This window comes from Ailuropoda melanoleuca, chromosome 4 (genome assembly GCF_002007445.2).
Source record: "Ailuropoda melanoleuca isolate Jingjing chromosome 4, ASM200744v2, whole genome shotgun sequence".
Lineage (NCBI taxonomy): Eukaryota > Metazoa > Chordata > Mammalia > Carnivora > Ursidae > Ailuropoda > Ailuropoda melanoleuca.
In genome coordinates this window covers 123325539-123349890 of record NC_048221.1, presented here as the reverse complement: position 1 = coordinate 123349890, position 24352 = coordinate 123325539, and the positions used below count along the sequence as shown (strand labels likewise).

Sequence of the window (24352 nt, the reverse complement as noted above, 5' to 3'; positions counted from 1 at the left end):
GTTAGAGTGGGAGAGACCGCTTTAGAGTAGTAGGTTTTCTTTTCCAGTTTTCCCGGGGCTTTGTAGTGGGGCGGAGTTGGGGGAGAGGAGACGCCGGGCACGCTGTTGCTAACTTGGCTCCGCCCCTTACGTGTTGGGCCCCGCCCCTCACGCTGCCGGCAGCCCGCGCCGCCGCAGTCAGCCTCCGCCCAGCGCGCCTGGAACTCCTGCGCCTTGCGCGCTCCGCGCTCCAGCCACCGGCGCGGTTAGCCACGTGGACCGACTCCTGGCGCGCCGGCCTCACGTGGTTCCAGCACCGGCTGGGGCTTGCTGCGCTTGCCGCTTCTCTGTGCTCGCCCCCGCCTCTGAGCTCCGTTCCCATGGCGGCCCTGATGTTGGAGGATGGGTCGGTCCTGCGGGGCCAGCCCTTTGGGGCCACTGTGTCGACTGCCGGGGAAGTGGGTAAGCAAGCTCGGGCGGGCTGCCGACCTCATCCCACTCTCTGCTGCCCCTCTCTGCCCAGCTTGCCCTGCCCAAACCCGCCATTTTCCCGCCTGCATACCTTCCCTCCCACCCCCATTTGGTGCCCCGGTCCCCATCCCAGCCCCTTTCATTCCTCAAGGTCAAGGCAGCCTCCGCTGGGGCACTGTCATCGCGCGAGGCAGTGTTGTGAAGGGTGTCCTGCCCGAGCCCCAGCCCTGCCTTTTTCTTGCAGTGTTTCAAACCGGAATGGTTGGCTACCCCGAGGCCCTCACTGACCCTTCCTACAAAGCACAAATCTTAGTGCTGACATATCCTCTGATCGGCAACTACGGCATCCCCACAGACGAAGTGGATGAGTTCGGTCTCAGTAAGGTAGCCACACCCAAATGCTTTCTCTACTTTCCTTTTCAAATCAATGATTGTTATCTGTTAGTCAAGTGAAGACATTGGCATTAAGTTAGGCATCCTGGAGAGAACAAAGATACACACTGAAGTGATAGGACAAATCCTACCCAGGGCTTGAAGTACCTTGAGAGGCACAGAGCGCGGGATGCCAAGCCAAAGAGTCTGGGCTTCGGTAAGGAACCGGTGAAGATTTTTTACCAGCAGAGTGATGTGATGGGGGCAATGCTTTAAGATTACATAGTGGGAAAGAGACTGGAAGCTAGGGTCACACCCTTCCCAGTGAGAGTGGGTCCCAGTTCACCTACCAAACAGTCAAGTTGATAATCTTTTAAACCTATTTTTCTTACCTTGACTGTTTTTGACATTTTATGGAGTTCTTATCTCTAGATAAGAAAACTCAGTCTCCTCCCACAGTGAAGTTTCACCTATTCCTCCTCCTCTGGAATTTGGAAACTAAGTTGCACTGAGAGTTCAACTAATGAAAAAAATGGACAAATTATTAGTGGAAACCACCCCAGCCTAGGTACAGTATTCCTCGAAGCGCATTTTGTCCTGGTTTTCCAGGCTTAGTGAGCCTTTAATTCTTTAATTCACCCTGACTCTTAGGAGAGGGAACTCTAGGTAAGGGACACACTTTGTTAATCCTGGAAAGGACCGTTCCTCATCACAAATCTGTAAATAGACTGCATTCTTGTTTAAAATGCAGCATGCTGGTTAACATATGGCAGTCTTCAGCTTTGTCAGCTGTAGACACACTGACAAAATAAGTGTTTACAAATCTGCAAAATCGAGGCCCTTAACAGGACCAGGGTGAGTAAGGCCTCCTAGAGCCTCCAGTCCCCCAAGGATACTCTTGTGGCACACGTGCTACAAATGCACCAGTCCATACGTGGACGAGTCTACCTGGCCATGGAGGGTTCTGCTGAACTACCCTGCAGGTCCCTAAAACTCTCAACAGCCATCATCTTTTAGACCTTCTACCACTAAACATATGTGACTTCAATATGCCATCCCCTCCCACATAAATGACCCAGTTCTCTGTTTAGTTATTAAATGCTTATGTACTGGGTAGCAAATTTGTGTTAAATTTTTTTTTTAATGATAATCCCCTACTAGGGGGAGGGGCATAATCATGCTTAGCGTCGTACCTTGAACCTTTATTTTTATTTAATAAGGTATTGTGCGTTGACCTTACATTCTGCTTTTATCATACTCTGTAATTATGATCTTGTTTATTTGCATGTTGCTTTGTTAATTTTCAGGCTTCTTAAGTAGCAAATTAACATGGTGAATACCGGGACCTTGTCTTTTTGCATACTCACTGCTCCTCCCCCAACATCTATTACAATGCCTGGCACTAAGTGGGCACTCAGTAAATGTTTGTTGACTGCTACTATGTGTCAGGCACCTTGTTCCTGAAGCGTTCATCGTTCTTGACAGGGAGACACACAAACACATGTATATACAATGTAAATAGCAAGAACAGTGGAAATAAAGTGAGTTTAGGTGAACCCTAAGGAGGAGGCACAAACTGCCATGGGTGAGAAGGCAGTATCTTCACAGAAGTGGGATTTGTAATTTCCATTTTGGATAAAAGAAAAGGAAGGAAAGGAAAAGCTCGTTCTCAGTTATTAATGAGGGCCTGTTGTTCATTGTTTCATATGGGGAACAGCACTGTTGGTAAAGGACAAAAGCATGAGGTGCTTGGTGTGTTAAAGGAACAACCGGGTCTTTCAGTGTGGCTGACGTGTAGGGCCCCTGCCGAACAATGGGAAAAGAAGATAGGAAGATATGTGGCCCCAGGCTCCTCACAGTCTCTTCCTTCCACCGACAGTGGTTTGAATCCTCTGGGATCCACGTGGCAGGACTGGTGGTGGGAGAGTGCTGTCCCACGCCCAGCCACTGGAGTGCCACCCACACCCTGCACCAGTGGCTGCAACAGCATGGCATACCTGGCCTGCAAGGTATGGCGCAATGCGTGAGCAGGATCGTATCTGGCCAGAGCCCAGGTGCCTGGATGGAAAGAATCAAGAGGTCTCTTGTGCACTGTTGGGCCTTGAGTCTAAGGTTGTGATAGAATGTATCAGATGTGGAAGGTTTACATTGGGGTCTGGGGTTCGGAGAAGGAACTGAGCTCTCACTCTAATGGCAAATTTCAAACATACAAAAGGAGGAAATAATATAATGAACCCCCGGCTTCTGTGATCATTAACTCAGGACTAAACTTATTTCACCACTACCACTAGAACCCCCTCATTTTTTCGAAGCAGATCTCAAACGTTTTATCATTTCATCCACAAATAGTTCACTGTCTGAAAAAGGAATCAGGAATCCTTTTTAAAACAAAATCGTGATAACGTTATCGTACCTTTTAAAAAGTAACAGTAATTCCTTAATAACCAAACTCCAGGCAGTGTTCACAATTTTTCTATTATCTAAATGATTTTTACCGCTTATTTGAATCTGGATCTCAGTAAGATCCGTGTATTACATTTGGTTGGTATGTCCCTTGGATCAGTGGACCTTATAACCCATTTGACAAAAACCAGTCGGTTTTCCTTTAGCGTATCCCACCATCTGCATTTTGTTGATTACGTTCCTGTAGTGTTGTTTAGCATATTCTTTGTCTCCTGGCATTATTTTCTGTAAACAAATCTAGAAGTCATGGTTCAATTCAGATGTGATATTTTTAGCAAGAATACTTCATGGTAGTGTACTTCCATCAGGATGGCCCAGGATTTTGATGCCCCTAGAACAGCTGTGTGTGACTCAGAGTTCCGGAATGCAGTGCTTCTGAAAGTCTAACCTCATGCATGACTGAGTTGGGGGAGTGTGATCTCTGAGACTGCTATTTTGACAGGAGTGGATACTCGGGAGCTGACTAAGAAGTTGCGAGAACAAGGGTCTCTGCTGGGAAAGCTGGTCCAGGATGGGACAGAGCCTTCAGCCCTGCCATTCTTGGACCCCAATGCCCGCCCCCTGGTGCCAGAGGTCTCAATTAAGGTACAGAGGTAGAGTGGGAGAGTGTTGCAAGCTATAGCTTGGTAGTTTTATTCTGCCCATAACTGGGGTTATCACTTGAGGGCAAATCAGAAGAGGCCTCAAAGGCAGGGGTTGGTGTGTGTTTATCTGTCCTCACTGATCACAGCTGCCAACTGTTGTCCTTTATTCCTCAGGCTCCACGGGTGTTCAATACAGGAGGCACCCCTCGGATCCTTGCTTTGGATTGTGGCCTCAAGTATAATCAGATCCGATGCCTGTGTCAACGTGGTGCTGAGGTCACTGTGGTACCGTGGGATCACGCCTTAGATAGCCAGGGTGAGTAGCTGGGTTGTGTACAGGGCTACAGGCAGGCAGCATGGGTGGCAGATCTGTCCCTTGGTCTAGTCGCTATAAGTTGCAGGGAAGGAGACAGAGATCAGGGCTTTTGCTCTGATGGTAAGGGCTGTAAGTGCGTCTCTCTGGTTAAACTATTGGTTTTGACATCATCTTTTCTGCCCACTCCAGAGTATGAGGGTGTCTTCCTGAGTAATGGCCCTGGTGACCCCGCCTCCTATCCCAGTGTGGTATCCACACTGAGCCGTGTCTTATCTGAGCCTAATCCCCGACCTGTCTTCGGGATCTGTCTGGGACACCAGCTGTTGGCCTTAGCCATTGGGGCCAAGACATACAAGATGAGGTGGGACTTGTGGGGAGAGGAAGGCCCGCACTACTGACGTGAGCGGTGGGGAGTCTTGGGGATGGGAATAGAGTTGGTGTTGGTTAGTGCTGAAACAGGAGCAGGGGCCGGTTGAGGGTGCTAAGCTCAACAGAAGCTGGGATGGGTACAGTGGTGAAGGGGGGTGGTGAAAGGGGCCAGTGACTTCAGTGTGCTTCCATCTCCAGATACGGGAACCGAGGCCACAATCAGCCATGCTTGCTGGTGGGCTCTGGGCGCTGCTTTCTGACATCCCAGAACCATGGGTTTGCTGTGGAAACGGACTCGCTGCCAGCAGGCTGGCTTCCTCTCTTTACCAACGCCAATGATCGTTCCAATGAAGGCATCGTACACGACAGCCTGCCATTCTTCAGGTGAGTCTGGGTGATTCTGGCAGGGTGACTGAATCTCTACAGCTTGGAAGCCCCAGGGTCTTGAAGATCAGAAGGTGAAGCAGTGGGCCCCAGTTATCTATCCCATTACCTACCCACAATACTGCCAATTCCAAGCCAGGGATGATGGCAGGTTGCATGATCCCATCTCTTCAACAGTGTCCAGTTTCACCCAGAGCACCAAGCTGGTCCTTCAGATATGGAGCTTCTTTTTGATATCTTTCTGGAAACTGTAAAAGAAGCCACAGCTGGGAACCCTGGGGGCCAGACAGGTAAGCGCCTGAGTAGACCTGGGTCGTGGAGAACTAAGAACAGGGTTGGCTCTGGGATGGGCATAAGATGGACATGCCCCGGAAAATTGAGATAGAGATATGTTTGGGAGGTTAAGGGGATGGAGCAGGAAAGCAACCAAGCCACAATGATTATTTATGCCTCTTCTGTGGAAAGGAGCTCCAGCGTCATGAGTTCTGGGTTCTTGTCCTGCCTCTGCTACTCATTGGAGGCGTGACTTGTTTCGGATTCTTCTGTAAAGCAAGGGGGTTAATGTAGATGATCTCTCAGGTCTCATTCAGCTCTAGCGTTCTATGACTTTCTTTGCCTCCATAGTTCGAGAGCGGCTGGTTGAGCGCCTTTGTCCGCCTGGAATTCCCACCCCAGGCTCTGGGCTTCCACCACCACGAAAGGTTCTGATCCTGGGCTCTGGGGGCCTCTCCATTGGCCAAGCTGGAGAGTTCGACTACTCTGGCTCTCAGGTAAAGCATGTCCATCCCTGCCCCTCTGGGTTTGTGACCCTCAGGAATGGATAGTCTTGAGAGGGCTGAGGCGTGAACGTGGGTTGTAAGGAGGGAACGAACCAGGAGATCTGGGGAATGTGTGGAAAGGTGAGGTGCTGAGGAATCGGAATTGGTTATTAGGGACTGAGAACACAGGGAGGGAGAGAAGAAGAGACATACTGGTGGTCTAAGACCACTGATAGCAGGCGAGGCTGATAGGCCATTTTTGTCCCCCTAGGCGATTAAGGCTCTGAAGGAGGAAAACATCCAGACGTTGCTGATCAACCCCAACATTGCCACAGTGCAGACTTCCCAGGGGCTGGCTGACAAGGTCTATTTCCTTCCCATAACACCTCACTACGTAACCCAGGTATGACTGGGGTAAGGGTGGACTGAGGAGGGGACCCACGTGGGTAGTGGGATCCTGTGGTCATTCGAGGTTCTATACTTTGGTCCTCTCCTTGTCCCCCAAGGTCCTAATGCTTATTATTCCTCTCCTCCCTCAGGTGATCCGTAATGAGCGGCCAGATGGCATCTTACTGACTTTTGGGGGCCAGACAGCTCTGAACTGTGGTGTGGAGCTGACAAAGGCCGGAGTATTGGCTCGGTATGGGGTCCGGGTCCTGGGCACACCCGTGGAGACCATTGAACTGACGGAAGACCGGCGTGCCTTTGCCTCCAGGATGGCGGAGATTGGAGAGCATGTGGCCCCCAGTGAGGCGGCAAATTCTCTTGAACAGGTTTGAGGGTGGCTGGGGGACGGTGGAATGATGTCGTTGTCTTTGTATCTTATTTTCTCTGGGGCTGGGCACCCTCTGTGCAGCAAGCAGTTGAGGCCTGATCTGTTTGTCCATCTCTTCTGCTCCTTATAGGCCCAGGCAGCTGCCGAGCGGCTGGGGTACCCAGTGCTGGTGCGTGCAGCCTTTGCCCTCGGTGGCCTGGGCTCTGGCTTTGCCTCTAACAGGGAGGAGCTCTTTGCTCTTGTGGCCCCAGCTTTTGCCCATACCAGCCAAGTGCTGGTCGATAAGTCCCTAAAGGGATGGAAGGAGATTGAGTACGAGGTGGTGAGAGATGCCTATGGCAACTGCGTCACGGTGAGTAATGGATGCGGGGTGGGGGTAATGTCAGGCAGTATGAGCTCTAGTAAGAGCAGAGCCCAGGGCTGAGATCTTTGAGGGTTCAATGTCCCTGAGACCGACAGTGGGGTTTCACCAGAAGCAGCAGGGCCCTGGGATGCAGTCTCCTATCTCTCTTAATTCCCTTTGGCAGTGACCTTCATGGGACTTTCTTTTCACAGGTGTGTAACATGGAGAATTTGGACCCACTGGGCATCCATACTGGTGAGTCCATAGTGGTGGCTCCAAGCCAGACGCTGAATGACCGGGAATACCAGCTACTGCGGCAGACCGCCATCAAGGTGACCCAGCACCTTGGAATCGTTGGGGAGTGCAATGTGCAGTATGCCTTGAACCCCGAGTCTGAGCAGGTGAGACTCTAGACCCTGGAGCTGATATTCTAGTTGTTAGACCCCCGTCCATAATTTTGGGGCCTTTTGACCCTACAGACCTTGGAGTAGAAGTCAGAATTGTCTGTGGGGGGTTGGACTGGGGTGGGGCTGGTGTTTTTTGCTGTCTTTCCCTTCGGAGAGGGCTTTGTTTTCTGGCCCTTCTGATATCTCTCTTTGGTAGGCTTTCTGGGCCAGTTATCTGGTGACACACTCTCTCTCTCTCTCTTTGCAGTATTACATCATTGAAGTGAATGCCAGGCTCTCTCGAAGCTCCGCCCTGGCCAGTAAGGCCACAGGCTATCCGCTGGCCTACGTGGCAGCCAAACTAGCTTTGGGTATCCCTCTGCCAGAGCTCAGGTATGAGGGTGGGAAAAAGATCAGAGAGAGGGAGGGCAGCTGAAGAAAACATTCACGGGACAGGGATTATGATAAGGACATTGGTCCGAATGTGTGGGGGCGGAGGATGCTATCTGGAAGCTCACTCTTTACATCTCCCACTCTGCCCTGGCACCTCCACGTGGTGGCTCCCAGGAACTCCGTGACAGGGGGAACAGCAGCCTTTGAACCCAGCCTGGATTACTGTGTGGTGAAGATTCCTCGCTGGGACCTCAGCAAGTTCCTCCGTGTCAGCACAAAGATCGGGAGCTGCATGAAGAGCGTTGGTGAGAGAGACACACCCCAAGAGACCCTTTCCCAGGTCACCTTCTGGGGTCCCAGCAGTCTTAAGAACCTAGAATGTCATAGAGTTAGTTCCCTGGCATAGCCTTTCAGATCCTCTTATTAGCAGCAGCTTGGGAACGTGGTTTCTCAGAACTCACAGGGATGTTTCAAACTCAGTAGTCCTCATCAAGAGTGGGAATGAAATGCATCTGGAAATCTGTGCCAGAGTACACATGCCACCTCCACTCCCCAGATGGCGGGTGTGTCAGAGTCTCTGGGGTGGGGTGATAGCCGTCAGACTAGCTCATCTGTCCCTTTTTACAAATGCATAAACTGAGGTGCCCGCAGAAGGAAAGTGACGTGGCTGAGGAGAGGGTAGAGCCAAGAACGGAAAACTAGATCCAGTCACTCCTTACACGCACCTCTGTCCCCCTCTGTTGCCTGTCAGCGGTGAGACTGGCTTCGTGAAACTCTACCCACAGCCTTGCATTGCATTTTGCCAGGGCTTCATCACTAGGCTGTTAATGCCAGTGACAGTTTGTTCTCCGTGCAAATTTAAATAGTGATGCTTCAGGGAAGTGAGGCCTGCTATTCTGTGAACCCTTCTCTATCCAAGTCAGCGCGGTGGCAGCCACGTCAGCCCAGCTCCTTCTCCAGATGCTTTCTGCCACAGTCACCACATTTTTTTTTTTTAAGCACAACATTTAAGATGAGAGCAGGACATCTGAGACCTTTTTCGTAAAAACAAGGAAAGGTAGCAGTGAACAATGAGTGGGTGAAATGGTCAACATCCAAGCAGTGGTCGAATGTGCTGGAATTGAGTTAACAGGCTTCCCTGTGGTGTCCCTTTAAATCACTCTAGACTGTTCTAAAACATTTCAACCAAAGCAAGCATTTCACATACCACAGTGCTTCCAGCTAAGGTTAAGAACATTTCATTGTGTTCCAAATTTCCATTAAGAGCAATAGTAGCCTTTAATAAACAAGCAAGTCGAAGTAAGCTCAGATATTATTTTGGAATTTTTAGAAATTGTACAAGGCTGCCAAGTTGTTCCTTCTGGAGATGAATTTCTGTTATATGAAAATTATAATAAACATGGGAATGAAGCCATAATTAAGTTGTTGGTAAAAAGAAGTGGACTGAAAATAGGACAAAGATTGATTTCCAGAGACATTTAAATGTTTTACATCTCTTCAAGTGTTCTTGGAATGTGATCTTTGATAATTTTTTGTAAGTTTTATTATATAAGTGTATACATGCACCATTGAGAAGTTAGCAAAGTAGTTGAACCAAAAAAGAGTAATGACCTATAATCATGTCACACAGAGATTACTTTGGGTATATATATGATTCCAGAATCTTCCTAGGCATGCATATATGAATATGGCAGGTTTCTCTTTTGCCCCAAATCAACGCTCTTATAATATAATCATATTACAAAGGAATTGAACAAAATCACCTATCATCCACTTTCCTAACACTGCTATTAGCAAATAGAAAAATATAATTGGTAAGAAAACTTGAAGACCCTAGGGCAAATTGTCAAAACTTTATAGAAGAGGAAATCAATAAGCAAACCTGGAGGGTTGTAGAGACGGGAGTTCCCTCTTATTAGTATGTAGAGATCTATTTACAATGAGGTAACATTTTTGTTTATGAGCAAAAATTGTTTAAAATAATTGTACATACTTCTTAGAAGGTGGTTAAACTTATACTGTGTATTATAACTCACAGACTTTTATGAAGCAAGTAATATTTATTAAGGGCCTTATCTATTGCCCCTGCACTTCTGAAAATTTATCGTAAGGAGATAATCCAAAGCCCCAAAGACATGACAGCCTTATGTAGAAGGATAAACACTTCGAGCCTAGGTGTCCTTCCACAAGTGAGCAGTTAAGTGATGGCAAATCATACAGGAGTTAAACGGCTGGTAATAAGATCACGTAGCAATGTGGGAGCAAGCTTACGATGAGAGAAAAAGCGGGTTAGAAATCGTACATATTCTACAATCATGTACAAAACATGCATTTGAAAAGAGTCCAGAAAGAAATACTTTAAAATAAGAGCGGTAAACGTGATTATCTCTGGGTGGATTCAAAGAGTAGTGGGATCATCTTCCTATTATCCAGACTGTTGAGAAGTTTGAAAGGACGAGACCTCCCAGATGGTGTCATTATAATGGGAGTAAAGCAAATAACCGGATAACTGTCAGGGGTGGGTCCACTGTGCCACACTGTAATATGTTCTAGTATCCCCATGTCCATTCTAGGCATTTTAATTCCGTGGTCACTAATAAACACGACATGAAAATGGTAAGGAAAGGAACTTCAGTTTAAGGTTCCTCAATAATGAAACACCATACATACACCACTGTGGGACTTGACCCCGGAACCTCCCAGAGACCTGACTAAATGATAGCAATTCTGGGCAGCACTTTCTGCCTCCAGGCCCTCAGTCCTCACATCCTATTCCTCCAGGTGAAGTCATGGGCATTGGGCGTTCTTTTGAGGAGGCCTTCCAGAAGGCTCTTCGCATGGTGGATGAGAACTGTGTGGGCTTTGATCACACGGTAAAGCCAGTCAGTGATATGGTAAGTGGCTCCCTTCCCCTGGCAAGAACCCTGAAATGGACCCCTGCTGCCCCCAGCCCACGGACTTGTTACCATTAGTAGCAGCAGTCGTTACTGGACATCTGCTGTGTTTTCATGTTGCTGAGAATTTTGTGGTTCATCTCCTCTATCATTATACGAGGATATATTCTTAAGCTCGTTTCCAGGGGCAAGGAAGCAGGCCTAGAGATCTTATGGAACTTGCTGTCTAGCTGCACAGCCAGAAAGAGGCAGAGCCAGGGTTTGCATACAGGCTTTTGCAATCCCAGAGCTTTGGCTGTGGTGCTTTTTCAGCAGCTTCCTTTCCTAAAACAGTGGTACTCCCGCTTTCAGGCTTTTGGAGGTGCTAAAAGCAGATTGGGACTGTTTTGCTTAACATTTGGACATCTCCCTCTCCACAGTCCTTCCGTATCCATCTGTCTGCTCTCCCCATTAGGAGCTGGAGACGCCAACCGACAAGCGGATCTTCGTGGTGGCAGCTGCTCTGTGGGCTGGCTACTCGGTGGAGCGGCTGTATGAACTCACACGCATCGACCGCTGGTTCCTGCACCGCATGAAGCGGATTATAGCACACGCCCAGCTGCTGGAACAGCATCGTGGCCAGCCTTTGCCCCCAGACCTGCTGCAGCAGGCCAAGCGCCTTGGCTTCTCAGACAAGCAGATTGCCCTTGCGGTTCTGAGGTCAGAGGTGGTGGTGAGGGCCTGGGGCTGAGGTTGTGGGGCAGAGACTGTACTAGGGAGGGGCCCTTGGAAGGGAGCTTTGGAGGCTTCTGACCTTCGTCCCCGGGGTATTTTCCTCTCAGATCCCTGCCCCGGGGTCTCACTCCTCTACTTAGTCCACAGCCCACTCCCAGGGCTCTATTTTTGACCCTTCTTCTCCTTTAGCACAGAGCTGGCTGTTCGCAAGCTGCGTCAGGAACGGGGGATCTGCCCAGCAGTGAAACAGATCGACACAGTTGCAGCCGAGTGGCCAGCCCAGACAAACTATTTGTACCTGACATACTGGGGCACCACCCATGACCTCACCTTTCGAACGCCTCATGTCCTGGTCCTTGGCTCTGGCGTCTACCGGATAGGCTCCAGCGTAGAGTTTGACTGGTGTGCCGTGGGCTGCATCCGGCAGCTCCGAAAGGTCCGAGAGCTAGTCTTTCATACTGTTTTCCTTACTGTTCTATGCAGTTCCAGTGATTGCCTTCCGCCCACACTTAATCCTGGCACTTTGTATTAATTGCTCCTCTTAACATCTATGTTAGGGCTTTGGGAGGTATCGGGGGGGAGCTTGGTGGGGGGGAGCCCTGCCCTTAGGCCAGCTTGTGCCCCTCACAGGGCGTGTGTCTTTTCTCCCAACGCTTTGTACCTATGTCTCTGATACCTACAGTGCTGGCCCTCCTTCCCTCCCAAGACAGGTGTCCCTGACAGCCATTTCAGAGAAAGCTGGGATGTTGTTTGAAGTAGGGGTTTTGCCTTAGTTTTTCAGTGTTCTTCCTCCCACCTCCTAGCTAAATCTCATTTCCCTCTCTATCGCAGATGGGATATAAGACCATTATGGTGAACTACAACCCAGAGACAGTCAGCACTGACTATGACATGTGTGACCGACTCTACTTTGATGAGATCTCTTTTGAGGTGAGAGAAATGAAGACCGCTCATTAGCCTGGGTGGCCAGGGTCACGTGGGAGTGGCTGGCTGACCTAAGATTCTTTGGAACTTGTGGGGTCTGAGGGGAAGTGGGTAGAGGGTGAGGAGCAGTGAGCAGGAAGGCTCGGATCCCTGACCACTTGCTCCCTCCACTCGATCCTTCTCTTGCATGAAGGTGGTGATGGACATCTATGAGCTCGAGAGCCCTGAAGGCGTGATCCTGTCCATGGGCGGGCAGCTGCCCAACAACATGGCCATGGCTTTGCATCGGCAGCAGTGCCGGGTGCTGGGCACTTCCCCTGAAGCCATCGACTCAGCTGAGAACCGTTTCAAGTTCTCCCGGCTCCTGGACACCATTGGTATCAGCCAGCCTCAGTGGAGGGAGCTCAGTGATCTAGAGGTGGGCTGGGGCCTGGTGGGGGCTGGGAGCTAGAGGAGGTCATGGGTGAGTATGACCAACCCAGCTGCACCCTTAGTCTGCTCGCCAGTTCTGCCAGACGGTGGGGTATCCCTGTGTGGTGCGCCCCTCCTACGTGCTGAGCGGCGCTGCTATGAATGTGGCTTACACTGATGGGGACCTGGAACGCTTCCTGAGCAGTGCGGCAGCCGTCTCCAAGGAGCACCCCGTGGTCATCTCCAAGTTCATCCAGGAGGCCAAGGTAGGGCCCCAAAGATGTCTCTTAGGGCAGGCTCCCCAGCCTTGGTGGAAATTCCCCTGTCTGTCCCTGTCTGCACTTTATAGGCACAGTGGACTGGGAAGGATGGGTTGTATCAAGGCTCTTAAAGGAAGGGAACCTCCTGGGGCAAGTGGGAGAAGAAAATGGCCCCCTGCCCTGTATCACATTGCCCTCACTTCCCCACTAGGAGATTGACGTGGATGCTGTGGCCCATGATGGTGTGGTGGCAGCCATTGCCATCTCTGAGCACGTGGAGAATGCAGGTGTGCATTCAGGTGATGCCACGCTGGTGACCCCACCACAAGACATCACTGCCAAAACTCTAGAGCGGATTAAAGCCATCGTGCACGCTGTGGGCCAGGAGCTGCAGGTCACGGGACCCTTCAATCTGCAGCTCATTGCCAAGGTAGTAAGAGGGGACTGCAGGAAGGTCACTGGGACTAAAGGGTCTTAGCACCTCCTCATTGTGTGGGGCCACAGTGCCAGTGAGGCTCACTGTCTCCTGCCCTCATAGAGTAGGCCTGAAAGCTAGAGGGAGGAGTCCTAGCTAGAGCCCACAGTGTTGTCAGGGTTTGTGACCATCAGTTACCCTGACCCCTGTTCCAGATTGATTGCCCACAGAGTGGTAAGTCAGGGGCAGAGTCAAGGTCAGTGGAGTAGCCTCAGCAAGCCCAGCCTGCAGAAGGCCTGACCAGTCTCTCTCTGCCCCAGGACGACCAGCTGAAAGTCATCGAATGCAATGTGCGTGTCTCTCGCTCCTTCCCTTTCGTCTCCAAGACACTAGGTGTGGACCTAGTAGCATTGGCCACACGCGTCATCATGGGGGAAGAAGTGGAACCTGTGGGGCTCATGACTGGCTCTGGAGTCGTGGGGGTAAAGGTACGGAGGACTGAAACTTTGAGGTTAGAAGTCAGAAGCAAGGAGACAAATAGTGGGAGAGCGTTCACTTACCCCACATGTGATAGGTCAGTCAGCACGTAAACTGAGTATCTGTTGTGGGCAAGGCATCACTGGGCCGTAACGGTGATGAGGAGGTCTCTGTCCCTTAGGATCTCGCATTCGAGTAATGGGGGGCAAGGGAGGTTGGGTCCAAAAGCAGCTTGCTTCTGTAACGGTCTGTGATAAACCTACATAGTAGAGATAAGAATAAAATGCTAAAGGAGTTTACAGACAAGAGATGCCACTTCCAAAAGGGTGACCTGGGAAGGCCCGGGAGGAGAGCTGGTGCCTGAACTGAGTCCTGAGGGATGGTCAGGATGTTTGATCGCTGAGCTTGTCAAGGAAGTGCTCCTAGGCCAAGGAATAGGCCTTGTGGAAGGGAACAGCTGAGCGGAAACGGAGGGAAGACCTGAAGTATGTTTGCGAAGCAGGGGACTGACAGGCAGAGCAGCAGCGGGGAAGGATAACCCTGGGATGAGACCAAGGAGAAGGGGCCGTGGCTGCCGCTCCTGGTGAGGAGAGGCGGGCCCCTTCTGCCCTGGCAGCTCGCATCCTGCTCCCTCAGGTCCCTCAGTTCTCGTTCTCACGCCTGGCGGGGGCCGACGTGGTGCTGGGCGTGGAGATGACCAGCACTGGGGAAGTGGCTGGCTTTGGGGAGAGCCGCTGCGAGGCCTACCTCAAGGCCATGCTAAGCACTGGCTTTAAGATCCCCAAGAAGAACATCTTGCTGACCATTGGCAGCTATAAGGTACGGACTCCGGGGGGGAGGGGGCCTGCCCAGAGAGGCTTGGCTTTGTGGGCCTGGGCTGACCTTGAAGTGGAAGACGGGACAGACACAACCTCATCCTCCTCCTGCTTGCTTCAGAACAAAAGTGAGCTGCTCCCGACTGTGCGGCTGCTGGAGAGCCTGGGCTACAGTCTCTACGCCAGTCTGGGCACCGCCGACTTCTATACTGAGCACGGCGTCAAGGTACAGGGGCTCCCACAGCCTACCCCACGCTGTACCAGAGAATTCCCTCTGTTCCCTCATCATTGTACAAGTCCTGTATATTCCACGTAGGGCAAATAGAATATCCAGAAAAGCAAGGGAAAAGTTCCTTACGGTTTCTTTATCACTGTTAACGTTTTGGTATATTGTCTTCCAGAATATTATTTCTGTATGTACAGGTGTGGGCTCATACTGCACAGAGTCCTTGGTAACCATAGAGTATATGTCTTTCCCGTCAAGAAATATACTTTGCCGGTAGCAAATAGAGCAGCCCTGGTCCCCACCCTTGGGTCCTCAGTCTCCTCCTTATGGGTTCCTGGGCCACCTTCCCTCCCTTAGGCTGTCCTTCGTGATTCCTGCCAGGCTCAGGTTAGCCCTCGACCTTGTCTCTGGGCCACAGGTAACGGCTGTGGACTGGCACTTTGAGGAGGCAGTGGATGGTGAGTGCCCGCCGCAGCGAAGCATCTTGGAGCAGCTGGCAGAGAATCACTTTGAGCTAGTGATTAACCTGTCAATGCGCGGGGCTGGGGGCCGGCGTCTCTCTTCCTTTGTCACCAAGGGCTACCGTACCCGGCGCCTGGCCGCTGACTTCTCCGTGCCCCTCATCATTGATATCAAGTGCACCAAACTGTTTGTGGAGGTGACTGGGGCCTGGGTGCTGGGAGGGCAACAGCCAGTGTTAATGGGGCAGGAGGGAGAGGTGAGTGGTCATGGGGTTGGGAAATCTCGGTATGAAGTAGTTACGCTAATACCCAGGCTTTGTGGCTGCAGAGAGAGAAGGTGGATAGAGAGGGGTAGAGCCTGGTTTATGGGAAAACCCAGTTCCTACTTATAACTCCCGGGATGCCCTTAAGTCACAGCTGACTGCGGTTTTCACCTGCAGGCCCTGGGCCAGATTGGGCCAGCGCCCCCTTTGAAGGTGCACGTTGACTGTATGACTTCCCAGAAGCTTGTGCGGCTCCCTGGTGAGTGCATCTTTTGGGAGAACCGGGCTTCTGCACACTGGTGGCAGCTGGCACAGGCCCTGGCTTTGGGGCCCACACCCCGCCTGGACGGCACAGAGTGTGGGGGCCAGAATCTTTCTCACTGAGCTCTTTCCTCCCACGACCCCTGTGCCCCTGATGGAGAAAGCTAGCCACCTCTCGTATCAGTTGCTGCTGCTTTTCCTGCCACCCCAGTTCACGTGTTTGATGTCCTTCGTGTCTCTGCACCGTCCTCTAATCTTGCCACATCCATGTTCTCCCAGGATTGATTGACATCCACGTGCACCTGCGGGAACCCGGGGGAACACACAAGGAGGACTTTGCCTCGGGCACCGCTGCTGCCCTGGCTGGGGGCGTCACCATGGTGTGCGCCATGCCTAATACCCGGCCCCCCATCACTGATGCACCAGCCCTGGCCCTGGCCCAGAAGGTGAGCCCTGGCACTCCTGCTTCATGGTGACCCAGGTGTCTGCCTGCCTTCCAGATCCCTCCTCCCTCTGCCCCACCCAGAAGCCTAGGGGCCCAGGCCGCCGGTGCCAGGCTGGCATGGATGCCAGTAGGCCTTATCTCCCATGTACCCTCTCCAGCTGGCAGAGGCGGGCGCCCGCTGTGACTTTGCCTTATTTCTCGGAGCCTCATCGGAAAATGCAGGGACCCTGGGTGCTGTCGCTGGGTCTGCAGCTGGGCTAAAGCTCTACCTCAACGAGACCTTCTCTGAGCTTCGGCTGGACAATGTGGCCCAGTGGATGGAGGTAGGGAGTGGGCCGATGGAAGGAGGCAGCCAGCCGGTGCCTCCTGGCTTGAGGACCCCGTAGAGTGGGCTGACCGCAGTGAAGCATCAAGAGCTCCCTGAAGGCTCTGATCTCTGACGAGCTCAAATAATGGAAGGCTCTGCACGCTCGCTGCTAAATTCTTTCTGTCCCCAGCACTTTGAGACATGGCCCTCCCACCTCCCCATCGTGGCCCACGCAGAGCGGCAGAGTGTGGCCGCTGTCCTCATGGTGGCCCAGCTGACCCAGCGCTCGGTCCACATATGTCACGTGGCCCGGAAGGAGGAGGTGAGAGTACACCAGAGGTCCCGGTGCCCTTCCTACTGGGGGAAGGAGGGGGTGGGGAGCGTGGAGCCACCACGCTCGGCCTATCTGCCCTGTAACTTTCCTAGGGGGGATGTTGGATGCGGAGGCTTCGTGGGGCAGGGCCTGAGGGAGGCCTCCTCTAGATCTCCCCGCTCTCCCCCTGCCCAGATCCTGCTGATTAAAGCCGCCAAGGCACGGGGGCTGCCCGTAACCTGTGAAGTGGCGCCCCACCATCTGTTTCTGAGCCGCGATGACCTGGAGCACCTGGGGCCGGGGAAGGGGGAGGTCCGGCCTGAGCTTGGCTCCCGCCAGGACGTGGAGGCCCTGTGGGAAAACATGGCTGTCATCGACTGCTTCGCCTCAGACCATGGTGAGAGGCCCCACAATGTACCTCTCTGCCCAGCAGGGCTCGCGCCCCAGCTCAGGGCCTCCGGGCTCCGCAAGGGCTGGGACTTGATCTGTACAGCACGGCACTGGGGCTGTGACAGGTGCTCGATAAATACTCCCCGAAGGAGCTGATGGGCAAATGAGTAAAGTTATAAATAAGAGAAGGTGGGTATAAGCTGTGGTCCCCAAAAGATGGCAGCCGCCCCGGTTTACCCGTTTTCCACATAACTGGAAGAGATGAGCATCGGGGCTGGTGAGGCAGTGCAGTCCCGGTGGCCCGTGTGACTTCCTGGACGGGGAGCTGATCGGCCTAACGGTGCTGCTCTCTTCCCCCCCCCAGCCCCCCACACCTTGGAGGAGAAGAGTGGGCCCAGGCCTCCCCCCGGCTTCCCAGGGCTGGAGACCATGCTGCCGCTGCTGCTGACGGCGGTCAGCGAGGGCCGGCTCAGTCTGGATGACCTGCTGCAGCGGCTGCACCACAACCCGCGCCGGATCTTCCACCTGCCCCCCCAGGAGGACACCTACGTAGAGGTGAGGACCCCTACGTGGTGTGGGCCCGGTGGGGGGCGGGGGGCTCTGCAGCCTGTGGCTCTGTTCCGTGTGCGGCCCTGCCCACGCATAACCCGAGACTCTGGCAGGTGGATCTGGAGCACGAATGGACCATCCCCAGCCACATGCCCTTCTCCAAGGCCCACTGGACGCCCTTTGAAGGGCAGAAGGTGAAGGGCACCGTCCGCCGTGTGGTCCTACGAGGGGAGGTGGCCTATATCGACGGGCAGGTATGTGTGTGGCCAAGCCCCATCCCAGTAGTGACATCTTCTGTCCCATTGTCCTCCCACCCCAGCCTGTCTCTGGTGCCACCACCTCCCCCAGCTGCCCTGGACAGGGGTGGGCACAGGCTCCCTGAGGCGGTCTTTCTCTTTGCCGGCTTCCACTCCTTTAGGATCTCAGTCCGGCTTTTGTCCCCTGCTCACTCACCTGCTCCTGCCTTCTGTCTGCAGGTCCTGGTGCCCCCGGGCTACGGACAAGATGTACGCAAGTGGCCTCAGGGGGCTGTTCCCCAGCTCGCGCCCCCAGCCCCTGCCACCAGTGAGATAACCACGGTATCCACAGTGCTTCGGAACCAGGGGGCTGGGGTGTGTCGGGGGTGCCGCCAGGGACAGGGCTAATAGCGCATATGTTTTCATTGGTGGTTTAGGGGGTGGAAGGCTCTGCACTTGACACTTAAAATTTCCACCACCTATCTCTTTGTCTACTGCCAAACATAGAATCAACTCTGAATTTAGGAGGTTACCTACCTAGGGAAAACACAAGTCCCTTATTAACCCAACCAGAGATTTATCTGGGGCCCTGTCATATGGGGCTCACACATGCCTCTAAAAGGCTAGTTTGTCTCTCTCTGTCAAGGATATCATAGTAGAAGGATGGACCTGAGGGGAGGTGACGGAGAATGGGATCCATTCCATTCTCACTGTGGACAGTGAGCAGTTTGGCTTTTCTTGAGGAATTGAACTTGAGGAAGAGTTGGGTCAGAACTTCTCAAAACGCTAGGCCCGTGTCTCTCCAGACGCCGGAAAGGCCCCGCCGGGTCGTCCCAGGGCTTCCCGATGGCCGCTTCCACCTGCCACCCCGAATCCACCGAGCTTCCGATCCAGGTCTGCCAGGTAAGAGTGAGGTCCTGTGATGTGGAAGATGGGGCTGCCTGGACTTAGAGATGTGTAGGGACAGGCTCCTCTTCGCCCACAGTGTCCCTGATGGACGGGGGTCACTTTGGTCCACTTATTTTGTCCGTCCTGCCATCCCCTCATCCTAGTCTGATCCGCTGTACCCTCCTTTGCCTAAATCAGTCTGCCCAGCGTGAGGTAGGCACCCCCACAGCTTCTCACGGCCCTTTCTTGTTGTGGGCAGCTATGTTCCTCCGCCCGGGAGCTGGGATCCCGCGGGGCAGCAGAACGTGGGGTAAATCCAGGTTGTTGGTTGGTGTGAGCCTGGCCGTTCCCCTTGCCTAGGATCCCTTTGCCTCCTGGGGGGGCCCTGGGAGGGCACCACTGCTCACACACAGCAGCCCCGTGGGAAGTCACTTGTGTCCCCCGGGCTGCTGGCCCTCCTTGTTTTCCCCTAACCCGCTACAGCTACTGTTGTGTGAGTTGGTTTAACAGACACTGTGATCCAGAGTGTGGGGGAACGGGGGCTCTTCACAAACCTTAGTTGCAGTCTCACATCTATCCTGTTGCCCTGTTGTAGCTGAGGAGCCAAAGGAAAAGTCCTCTCGGAAGGCGGCGGAGCCAGGTGAGACTCCCCTGGAACGCACACTCACCTCGGGGACCTGTCTCATCTGGCCTGTGTAGGAGGAACCCTCTGATCCCCCTCTTCTGCCCCGTCCCTCACTGCAGAGCTGATGGGAACTCTCGATGGCACCTGCTACCCTCCACTACCAGTACCTAGACAGGCGTCACCCCAGAACCTGGGGACCCCTGGCCTGCTGCACCCCCAGACCTCACCCCTGCTGCACTCATTAGTGGGTCAACATATCCTGTCTGTCCAGCAATTCACCAAGGATCAGGTGCCTGGGGGAGGGAGGATGGGGCACCCAGAGCTTTGAGAATCTGGAAAGTTGGGGCTAGGACCTCTGGGGACCACTGCCTTTCCAGCTGACTTGGGGGTCTTTCTTAGATGTCTCACCTGTTCAATGTGGCACACACGCTGCGTATGATGGTACAGAAGGAGCGGAGCCTCGACATACTCAAGGTCAGGGTCAGGGCTGTGGGCTACGGGTCCAGGACCCTGTCAGCAGGGCTATGCAGTGATCAGAGGGATCTCCCTCTCCTGCCATAGGTCCCTTCCTGTGAGTCTAAACCCTCCACTATAAGTTATTCGGCCTTCTCTACTCTGGGAGATCCGGCTGCCCTGGGCCCCCCGACGCCCACGTTTGCCCTCCTCTGACCGGTAGTTAGCTGACTTACAAGGCCCTGAGCACCAGTGTATCAGCCTACTAATCTGGTCACTTGGTCTATGCAGATGCATTCGTGGGGTAGAACTGGGGCATTTCTTTTCCCCCAGAGAACGAGTATCTCTTTCAGATACTTACCAGTGGTTTTTTGGGAGGTGGAGCCTTTAGCTTACTGTGACACTAATGGAAATGTCAAGGTCAGGACAGGTCATGAGGTTTGCGGGGAGGGGTTTTCAGTACCCCTCCTGTGGGAGTGGGGGAGCAAGCCACAGCCCGTGCTTTCCCCAAGATGAGCACGCACGTTTACATCGAATCTTGCCCTCCTGCCAGGGGAAGGTGATGGCCTCCATGTTCTACGAGGTGAGCACGCGGACCAGCAGCTCCTTTGCCGCAGCCATGGCCCGGCTGGGGGGTGCTGTGCTGAGCTTCTCGGAAGCCACGTCTTCAGTCCAGAAGGGTGAATCCCTGGCTGACTCCGTGCAGACCATGAGCTGCTACGCTGACGTCGTCGTGCTCCGGCACCCGCAGCCTGGAGCGGTGGAGGTGAGGCCAGCTGCTCACTGGGACAGGGTCGCATAGGATGGGTCCCGGGACATGAGTGCAAGTCTCTGGTTGGACCGGACAGGGAAGGGGACCCAGGAAGAGTGGGACTCAGGCCGGGAATGGGGGCCACTGAGATGCAGAAGACAGGGCTCTCCTTTCTTGTTCCTGTTTTCCCAGCTGGCAGCCAAGCACTGCCGAAGGCCAGTGATTAACGCTGGGGATGGGGTCGGAGAGCATCCCACCCAGGCCCTGCTGGACATCTTCACCATCCGGGAGGAGCTTGGGACTGTCAATGGCATGACGGTAAGGGTCGTGGCAGCAGCTGGACCAGGCCTGCATGGGGAAGGTCTGGAGAGAAAGGCCATTGGGAGGTGCCTTCTCTGCTCCAAGGCCTGCCGCAGCAGGAGGCCTCCATCCTGGTCCTGAGACAGCTGTGGGTGCAGGTGCTCAATCTGGGGGCCCTCGTGGTGATTAGGTTCCTCCCCTAGATCACCATGGTGGGGGATCTGAAGCATGGGCGCACTGTGCATTCTCTGGCCTGCCTGCTCACCCAGTACCGTGTCAGCCTGCGCTATGTGGCCCCTCCCAGCCTGCGCATGCCACCCAACGTGCGGGCCTTTGTGGCGGCCCGTGGTACCAAGCAGGTGAGACCCTCGGAGGCCATGGGGCACATGGTCTGGGCAGTGAGAGCCTGGCGCTCCATTCACTCCGGCTCTGCCTCGCCCTCCAGGAGGAATTTGAGAGCATTGAGGAAGCACTGCCCGACACTGACGTCCTCTACATGACTCGAATCCAGAAAGAGCGCTTCGACTCTACCCAGGAGTATGAAGCTGTGAGTGCCCCGGCTGAGGGGAGGCCAGGGCTGGAGCTGCGGGGCATCTAGACTAGTGGCCAGGAAGGGGGGCCCCAGGAGCTGGGCTGGGCCTCTGGGTCATGATAACTGAGTGTGGATGTGGAGGGGACCCTGGAGGATCCCGGGCTTGTGGCCACACGGCCACCCCAGCCCTGAGGTGCTGACGGGGTCCCTGTCTGCCTCACAGTGCTTTGGCCAGTTCATCCTCACTCCCCACATCATGACGCGGGCCAAGAAGAAGATGGTGGTGATGCACCCAATGCCTCGAGTCAATGAGATAAGGTGGCACGGCTTCAAAATGGAGGCTAGGCCGGGGGCTGGCTGTGGGAGGGCACCTAGTCCCCGACAGGCCATCGTGGGCTGTGTGCCAACCGTTTTCCTTCTCTTGCAGCGTGGAGGTGGACTCGGACCCCCGAGCGGCCTACTTCCGCCAGGCCGAGAATGGCATGTACATACGCATGGCTCTCTTAGCCACCGTGCTGGGCCGCTTCTAGGGCTTGGCTCCTCAGACTCTTCTTGTCAGGCCCAGCTGCTGGGCATGAAATCGGTGCCCCCCAGGGGGGCAGCACACTTCAGAGATGCTCTGGGGCGTCCAGATAGCTCACGTGCTCTTAGGCACATCTGCAGACCACACGCCAGGCACTGGACTGGACTGGAGTGCTCTAGCATGGGGGTGGGGCCCCGTCTCCCTTGACCTTGCACCGCAAACCTATAAAGTCATTTTTCTACTGACTAAATAAACAGCTAAGCTGCTTGTTAAGTGCCTGCTTCCTCGCATGTATCCTGGCTTCAGCATAGGATGCTAAGTGTCATGGGCAGGGCTTTCTTCTGGAACTTGAGAACAGTTGCCCAAATCCAAGAGCAGCCTTGCTGGGCAGGCTCTTGCTCTGGCTGCATTTTCAGAGCCATGGCTCTTTGGGGTCTGGGCGGGAATGTGCTATTACATGGTGCTCTGGGTCCTGCACTGTCCGATCCCTGTCCAGCCGTATTTCCTCAGTTTGCACTCAAAATTCGGATATGAGTTACAGGGTCCTGCCTGGTAAGGCTTTTACTCTTCTCCCCTCTGTGTGTTTAGTCCTCTCCTTCAGTGGCTGAGGTAGCCATTGTGTCCTCAAAACCTGGCTTGGAGTTCAGCTGCCTTCACTGTTAGGAGCTCCTCCCACCTACTCTCCCTGGGAGCCTGTGGCTGACACTGGACTTTCAGATACTGTGGAGGGCTGAAGAGCGCTTGGCTTGGAAACCCTGGGATTGGAGACTGGGGTGGAGTAGCTCATGTGTCTTTGCAGGTCAGGGCTTCTGTGGATCATACAGAGTATGTGAGCTATTCCATTCCATTCCATGAACTTTAGTAGCCTTGAAGAAATTTCTTGATCCAGCAGACTTTACTTACCATCCCCTGAGTACAAAGCATCATGTGTAATGGGAGTGCAAGAATGAACAAGAACATTTGAGACCTCAGCTGGTAAGGCATCCAATGACTTCTACAGATTGGACTGCTACATGCCGGCACATGATGGTCCAGACTGCGCCAGTGTCATTCAGGAAGAAGCCACTTCGTGTCCAGAGCTATTAGCGTGTTACAGAGATGGGAAAGAAGGAACTCTTTTTCTGAAAACGATGTGAGCACAAACTTTCACATATTCTCATGTAATCTTATATCAGCTTTCTAACCATTTTACAGATGCAGAAATGGGCTCAGAAACAGAAAAGTTACTGGGTGGCTTACCCAAGGTCACATAGCTAAGATTCCTGTATAGGACTGCTTGACTGCAAATCCATCTTTCCGGTAAAACAAAAAGGAAAACGTCATTTCAGACTTTAAGGGGCATCCAAAACCAGGGTGAGAGAAAAGCCACACAAAGGTGAGCCAGCAGAGAACCAGTCTAAGTTGCCTGGGGAGCCAGTTTTCAGAAGAGAGATCAGCATGAACCTGGACTCCTGTCCATGGAATGGGGTTTGGGCTGTTGCCTGAGGAAAGGGCAGGCTCGGGCAGGTTGGATGGGAAGAGAATCTTAGGGCCAGCACAGCTTGAACACAGGCGTGGGAATCCTGTGTCTGCAGCACTGAGGGGCTCCACAGCCAGACCCAGCAGAGCCGCTCCTGCTTTGTACTGTTGGGGTGGAGAGGGACAGACCGGAGCAAGAGGTGTGGGTCAGAGCGAGAGGTGTGGGTGTGCATTCAACAGAAACAAGAATTCACAGCCCACAGGCACTGCTGGAAGGAGGGTGCGGCTAGGTGGCACTCCACCTGCTCCTGGCGAGCTGAGCCCTCTCCTGCCCTGCTAATGTTAACCCTTCCAGGCTTCCTGAACTCCAACCCCCGACAAGCTCTCCCTCGTGGGCCCAGAGAACTTCGTTGGTTGGAAAAGGATCATTCATAGAATGCTGCTCCTTTCTAGAGCTTCAGTTACGCTTCTGAGGTTATTCAAACAAGGGATTATTTTCCCAAGTACCTGGGAATCTGTCACACACAGATTCCCACAGAACTCGGAGAGCCTCGTCCTCAAGTAGAAGCAGGGTTTGCTGCCAAGCAGCACACTCTCTAGCCTCAGTCGCTAAGTGGTGGGAGGTGTTCCTGCTCTGTTCCTTTCTTTGGCTCTCCTAATCATAACACAGCTCTAAGTTGAATAAACTTCTTTCCTTTACAACCAGAAATGAGATCTTAGTACCTGGGGAAATAAATGAAGCTATCAGCAAGAAATAAAAACAGCTCTTTAAACAGAATGTCCATATCTAAGGTCGTTCCACATCCATTGAGAAACAACTTCATATGCTCCATGTGGTTGTCATTAACTATAAAAAGTTTTAAAAAAA

The 24352-nt window shown here is 53.3% G+C and overlaps 1 protein-coding gene across 2 annotated transcripts; it reads left to right on the top strand.

The window, feature by feature from the left end:
* Positions 1–102: 102 nt before the first annotated feature.
* On the top strand, positions 103–24352 carry CAD (carbamoyl-phosphate synthetase 2, aspartate transcarbamylase, and dihydroorotase). 2 transcript variants are annotated; one of them, XM_034659750.1, is made up of 45 exons: positions 103–441; positions 695–834; positions 2702–2831; positions 3728–3870; positions 4044–4185; positions 4375–4546; positions 4753–4938; positions 5116–5228; positions 5563–5708; positions 5968–6099; positions 6236–6469; positions 6602–6823; positions 7027–7215; positions 7469–7593; positions 7768–7898; positions 10375–10487; positions 10942–11186; positions 11391–11637; positions 12033–12131; positions 12319–12543; positions 12620–12802; positions 13008–13226; positions 13532–13699; positions 14325–14507; positions 14625–14729; positions 15148–15387; positions 15631–15712; positions 15994–16160; positions 16318–16482; positions 16657–16788; positions 16975–17176; positions 17534–17724; positions 17832–17972; positions 18195–18296; positions 18761–18857; positions 19102–19152; positions 19438–19482; positions 19587–19756; positions 19867–19941; positions 20474–20686; positions 20864–20989; positions 21175–21330; positions 21417–21518; positions 21727–21821; positions 21931–24352. In XM_034659750.1, exons 1-45 carry the CDS (start codon positions 360–362, stop codon positions 22031–22033), a joined length of 6729 nt encoding a protein of 2242 aa, XP_034515641.1. In that variant the 5' UTR covers positions 103–359; the 3' UTR covers positions 22034–24352. The 2 variants fall into 2 exon arrangements, with proteins under 2 accessions (XP_034515641.1, XP_002913816.2); XM_002913770.4 differs by lacking the exon at positions 19102–19152 and having other exon boundaries at positions 106–441.

Coding starts and splice junctions, on each gene's coding strand:
- CAD (XM_034659750.1), top strand. CDS start 360: ATGGCGGCCCTGATGTTGGAGGATGGGTCGGTCCTGCGGGGCCAGCCC. Junction 6,470..6,601: donor CGGCAAATTCTCTTGAACAG/GTTTGAGGGTGG, acceptor TGCTCCTTATAG/GCCCAGGCAGCTGCCGAGCG. Junction 19,757..19,866: donor AGCAATTCACCAAGGATCAG/GTGCCTGGGGGA, acceptor GGTCTTTCTTAG/ATGTCTCACCTGTTCAATGT.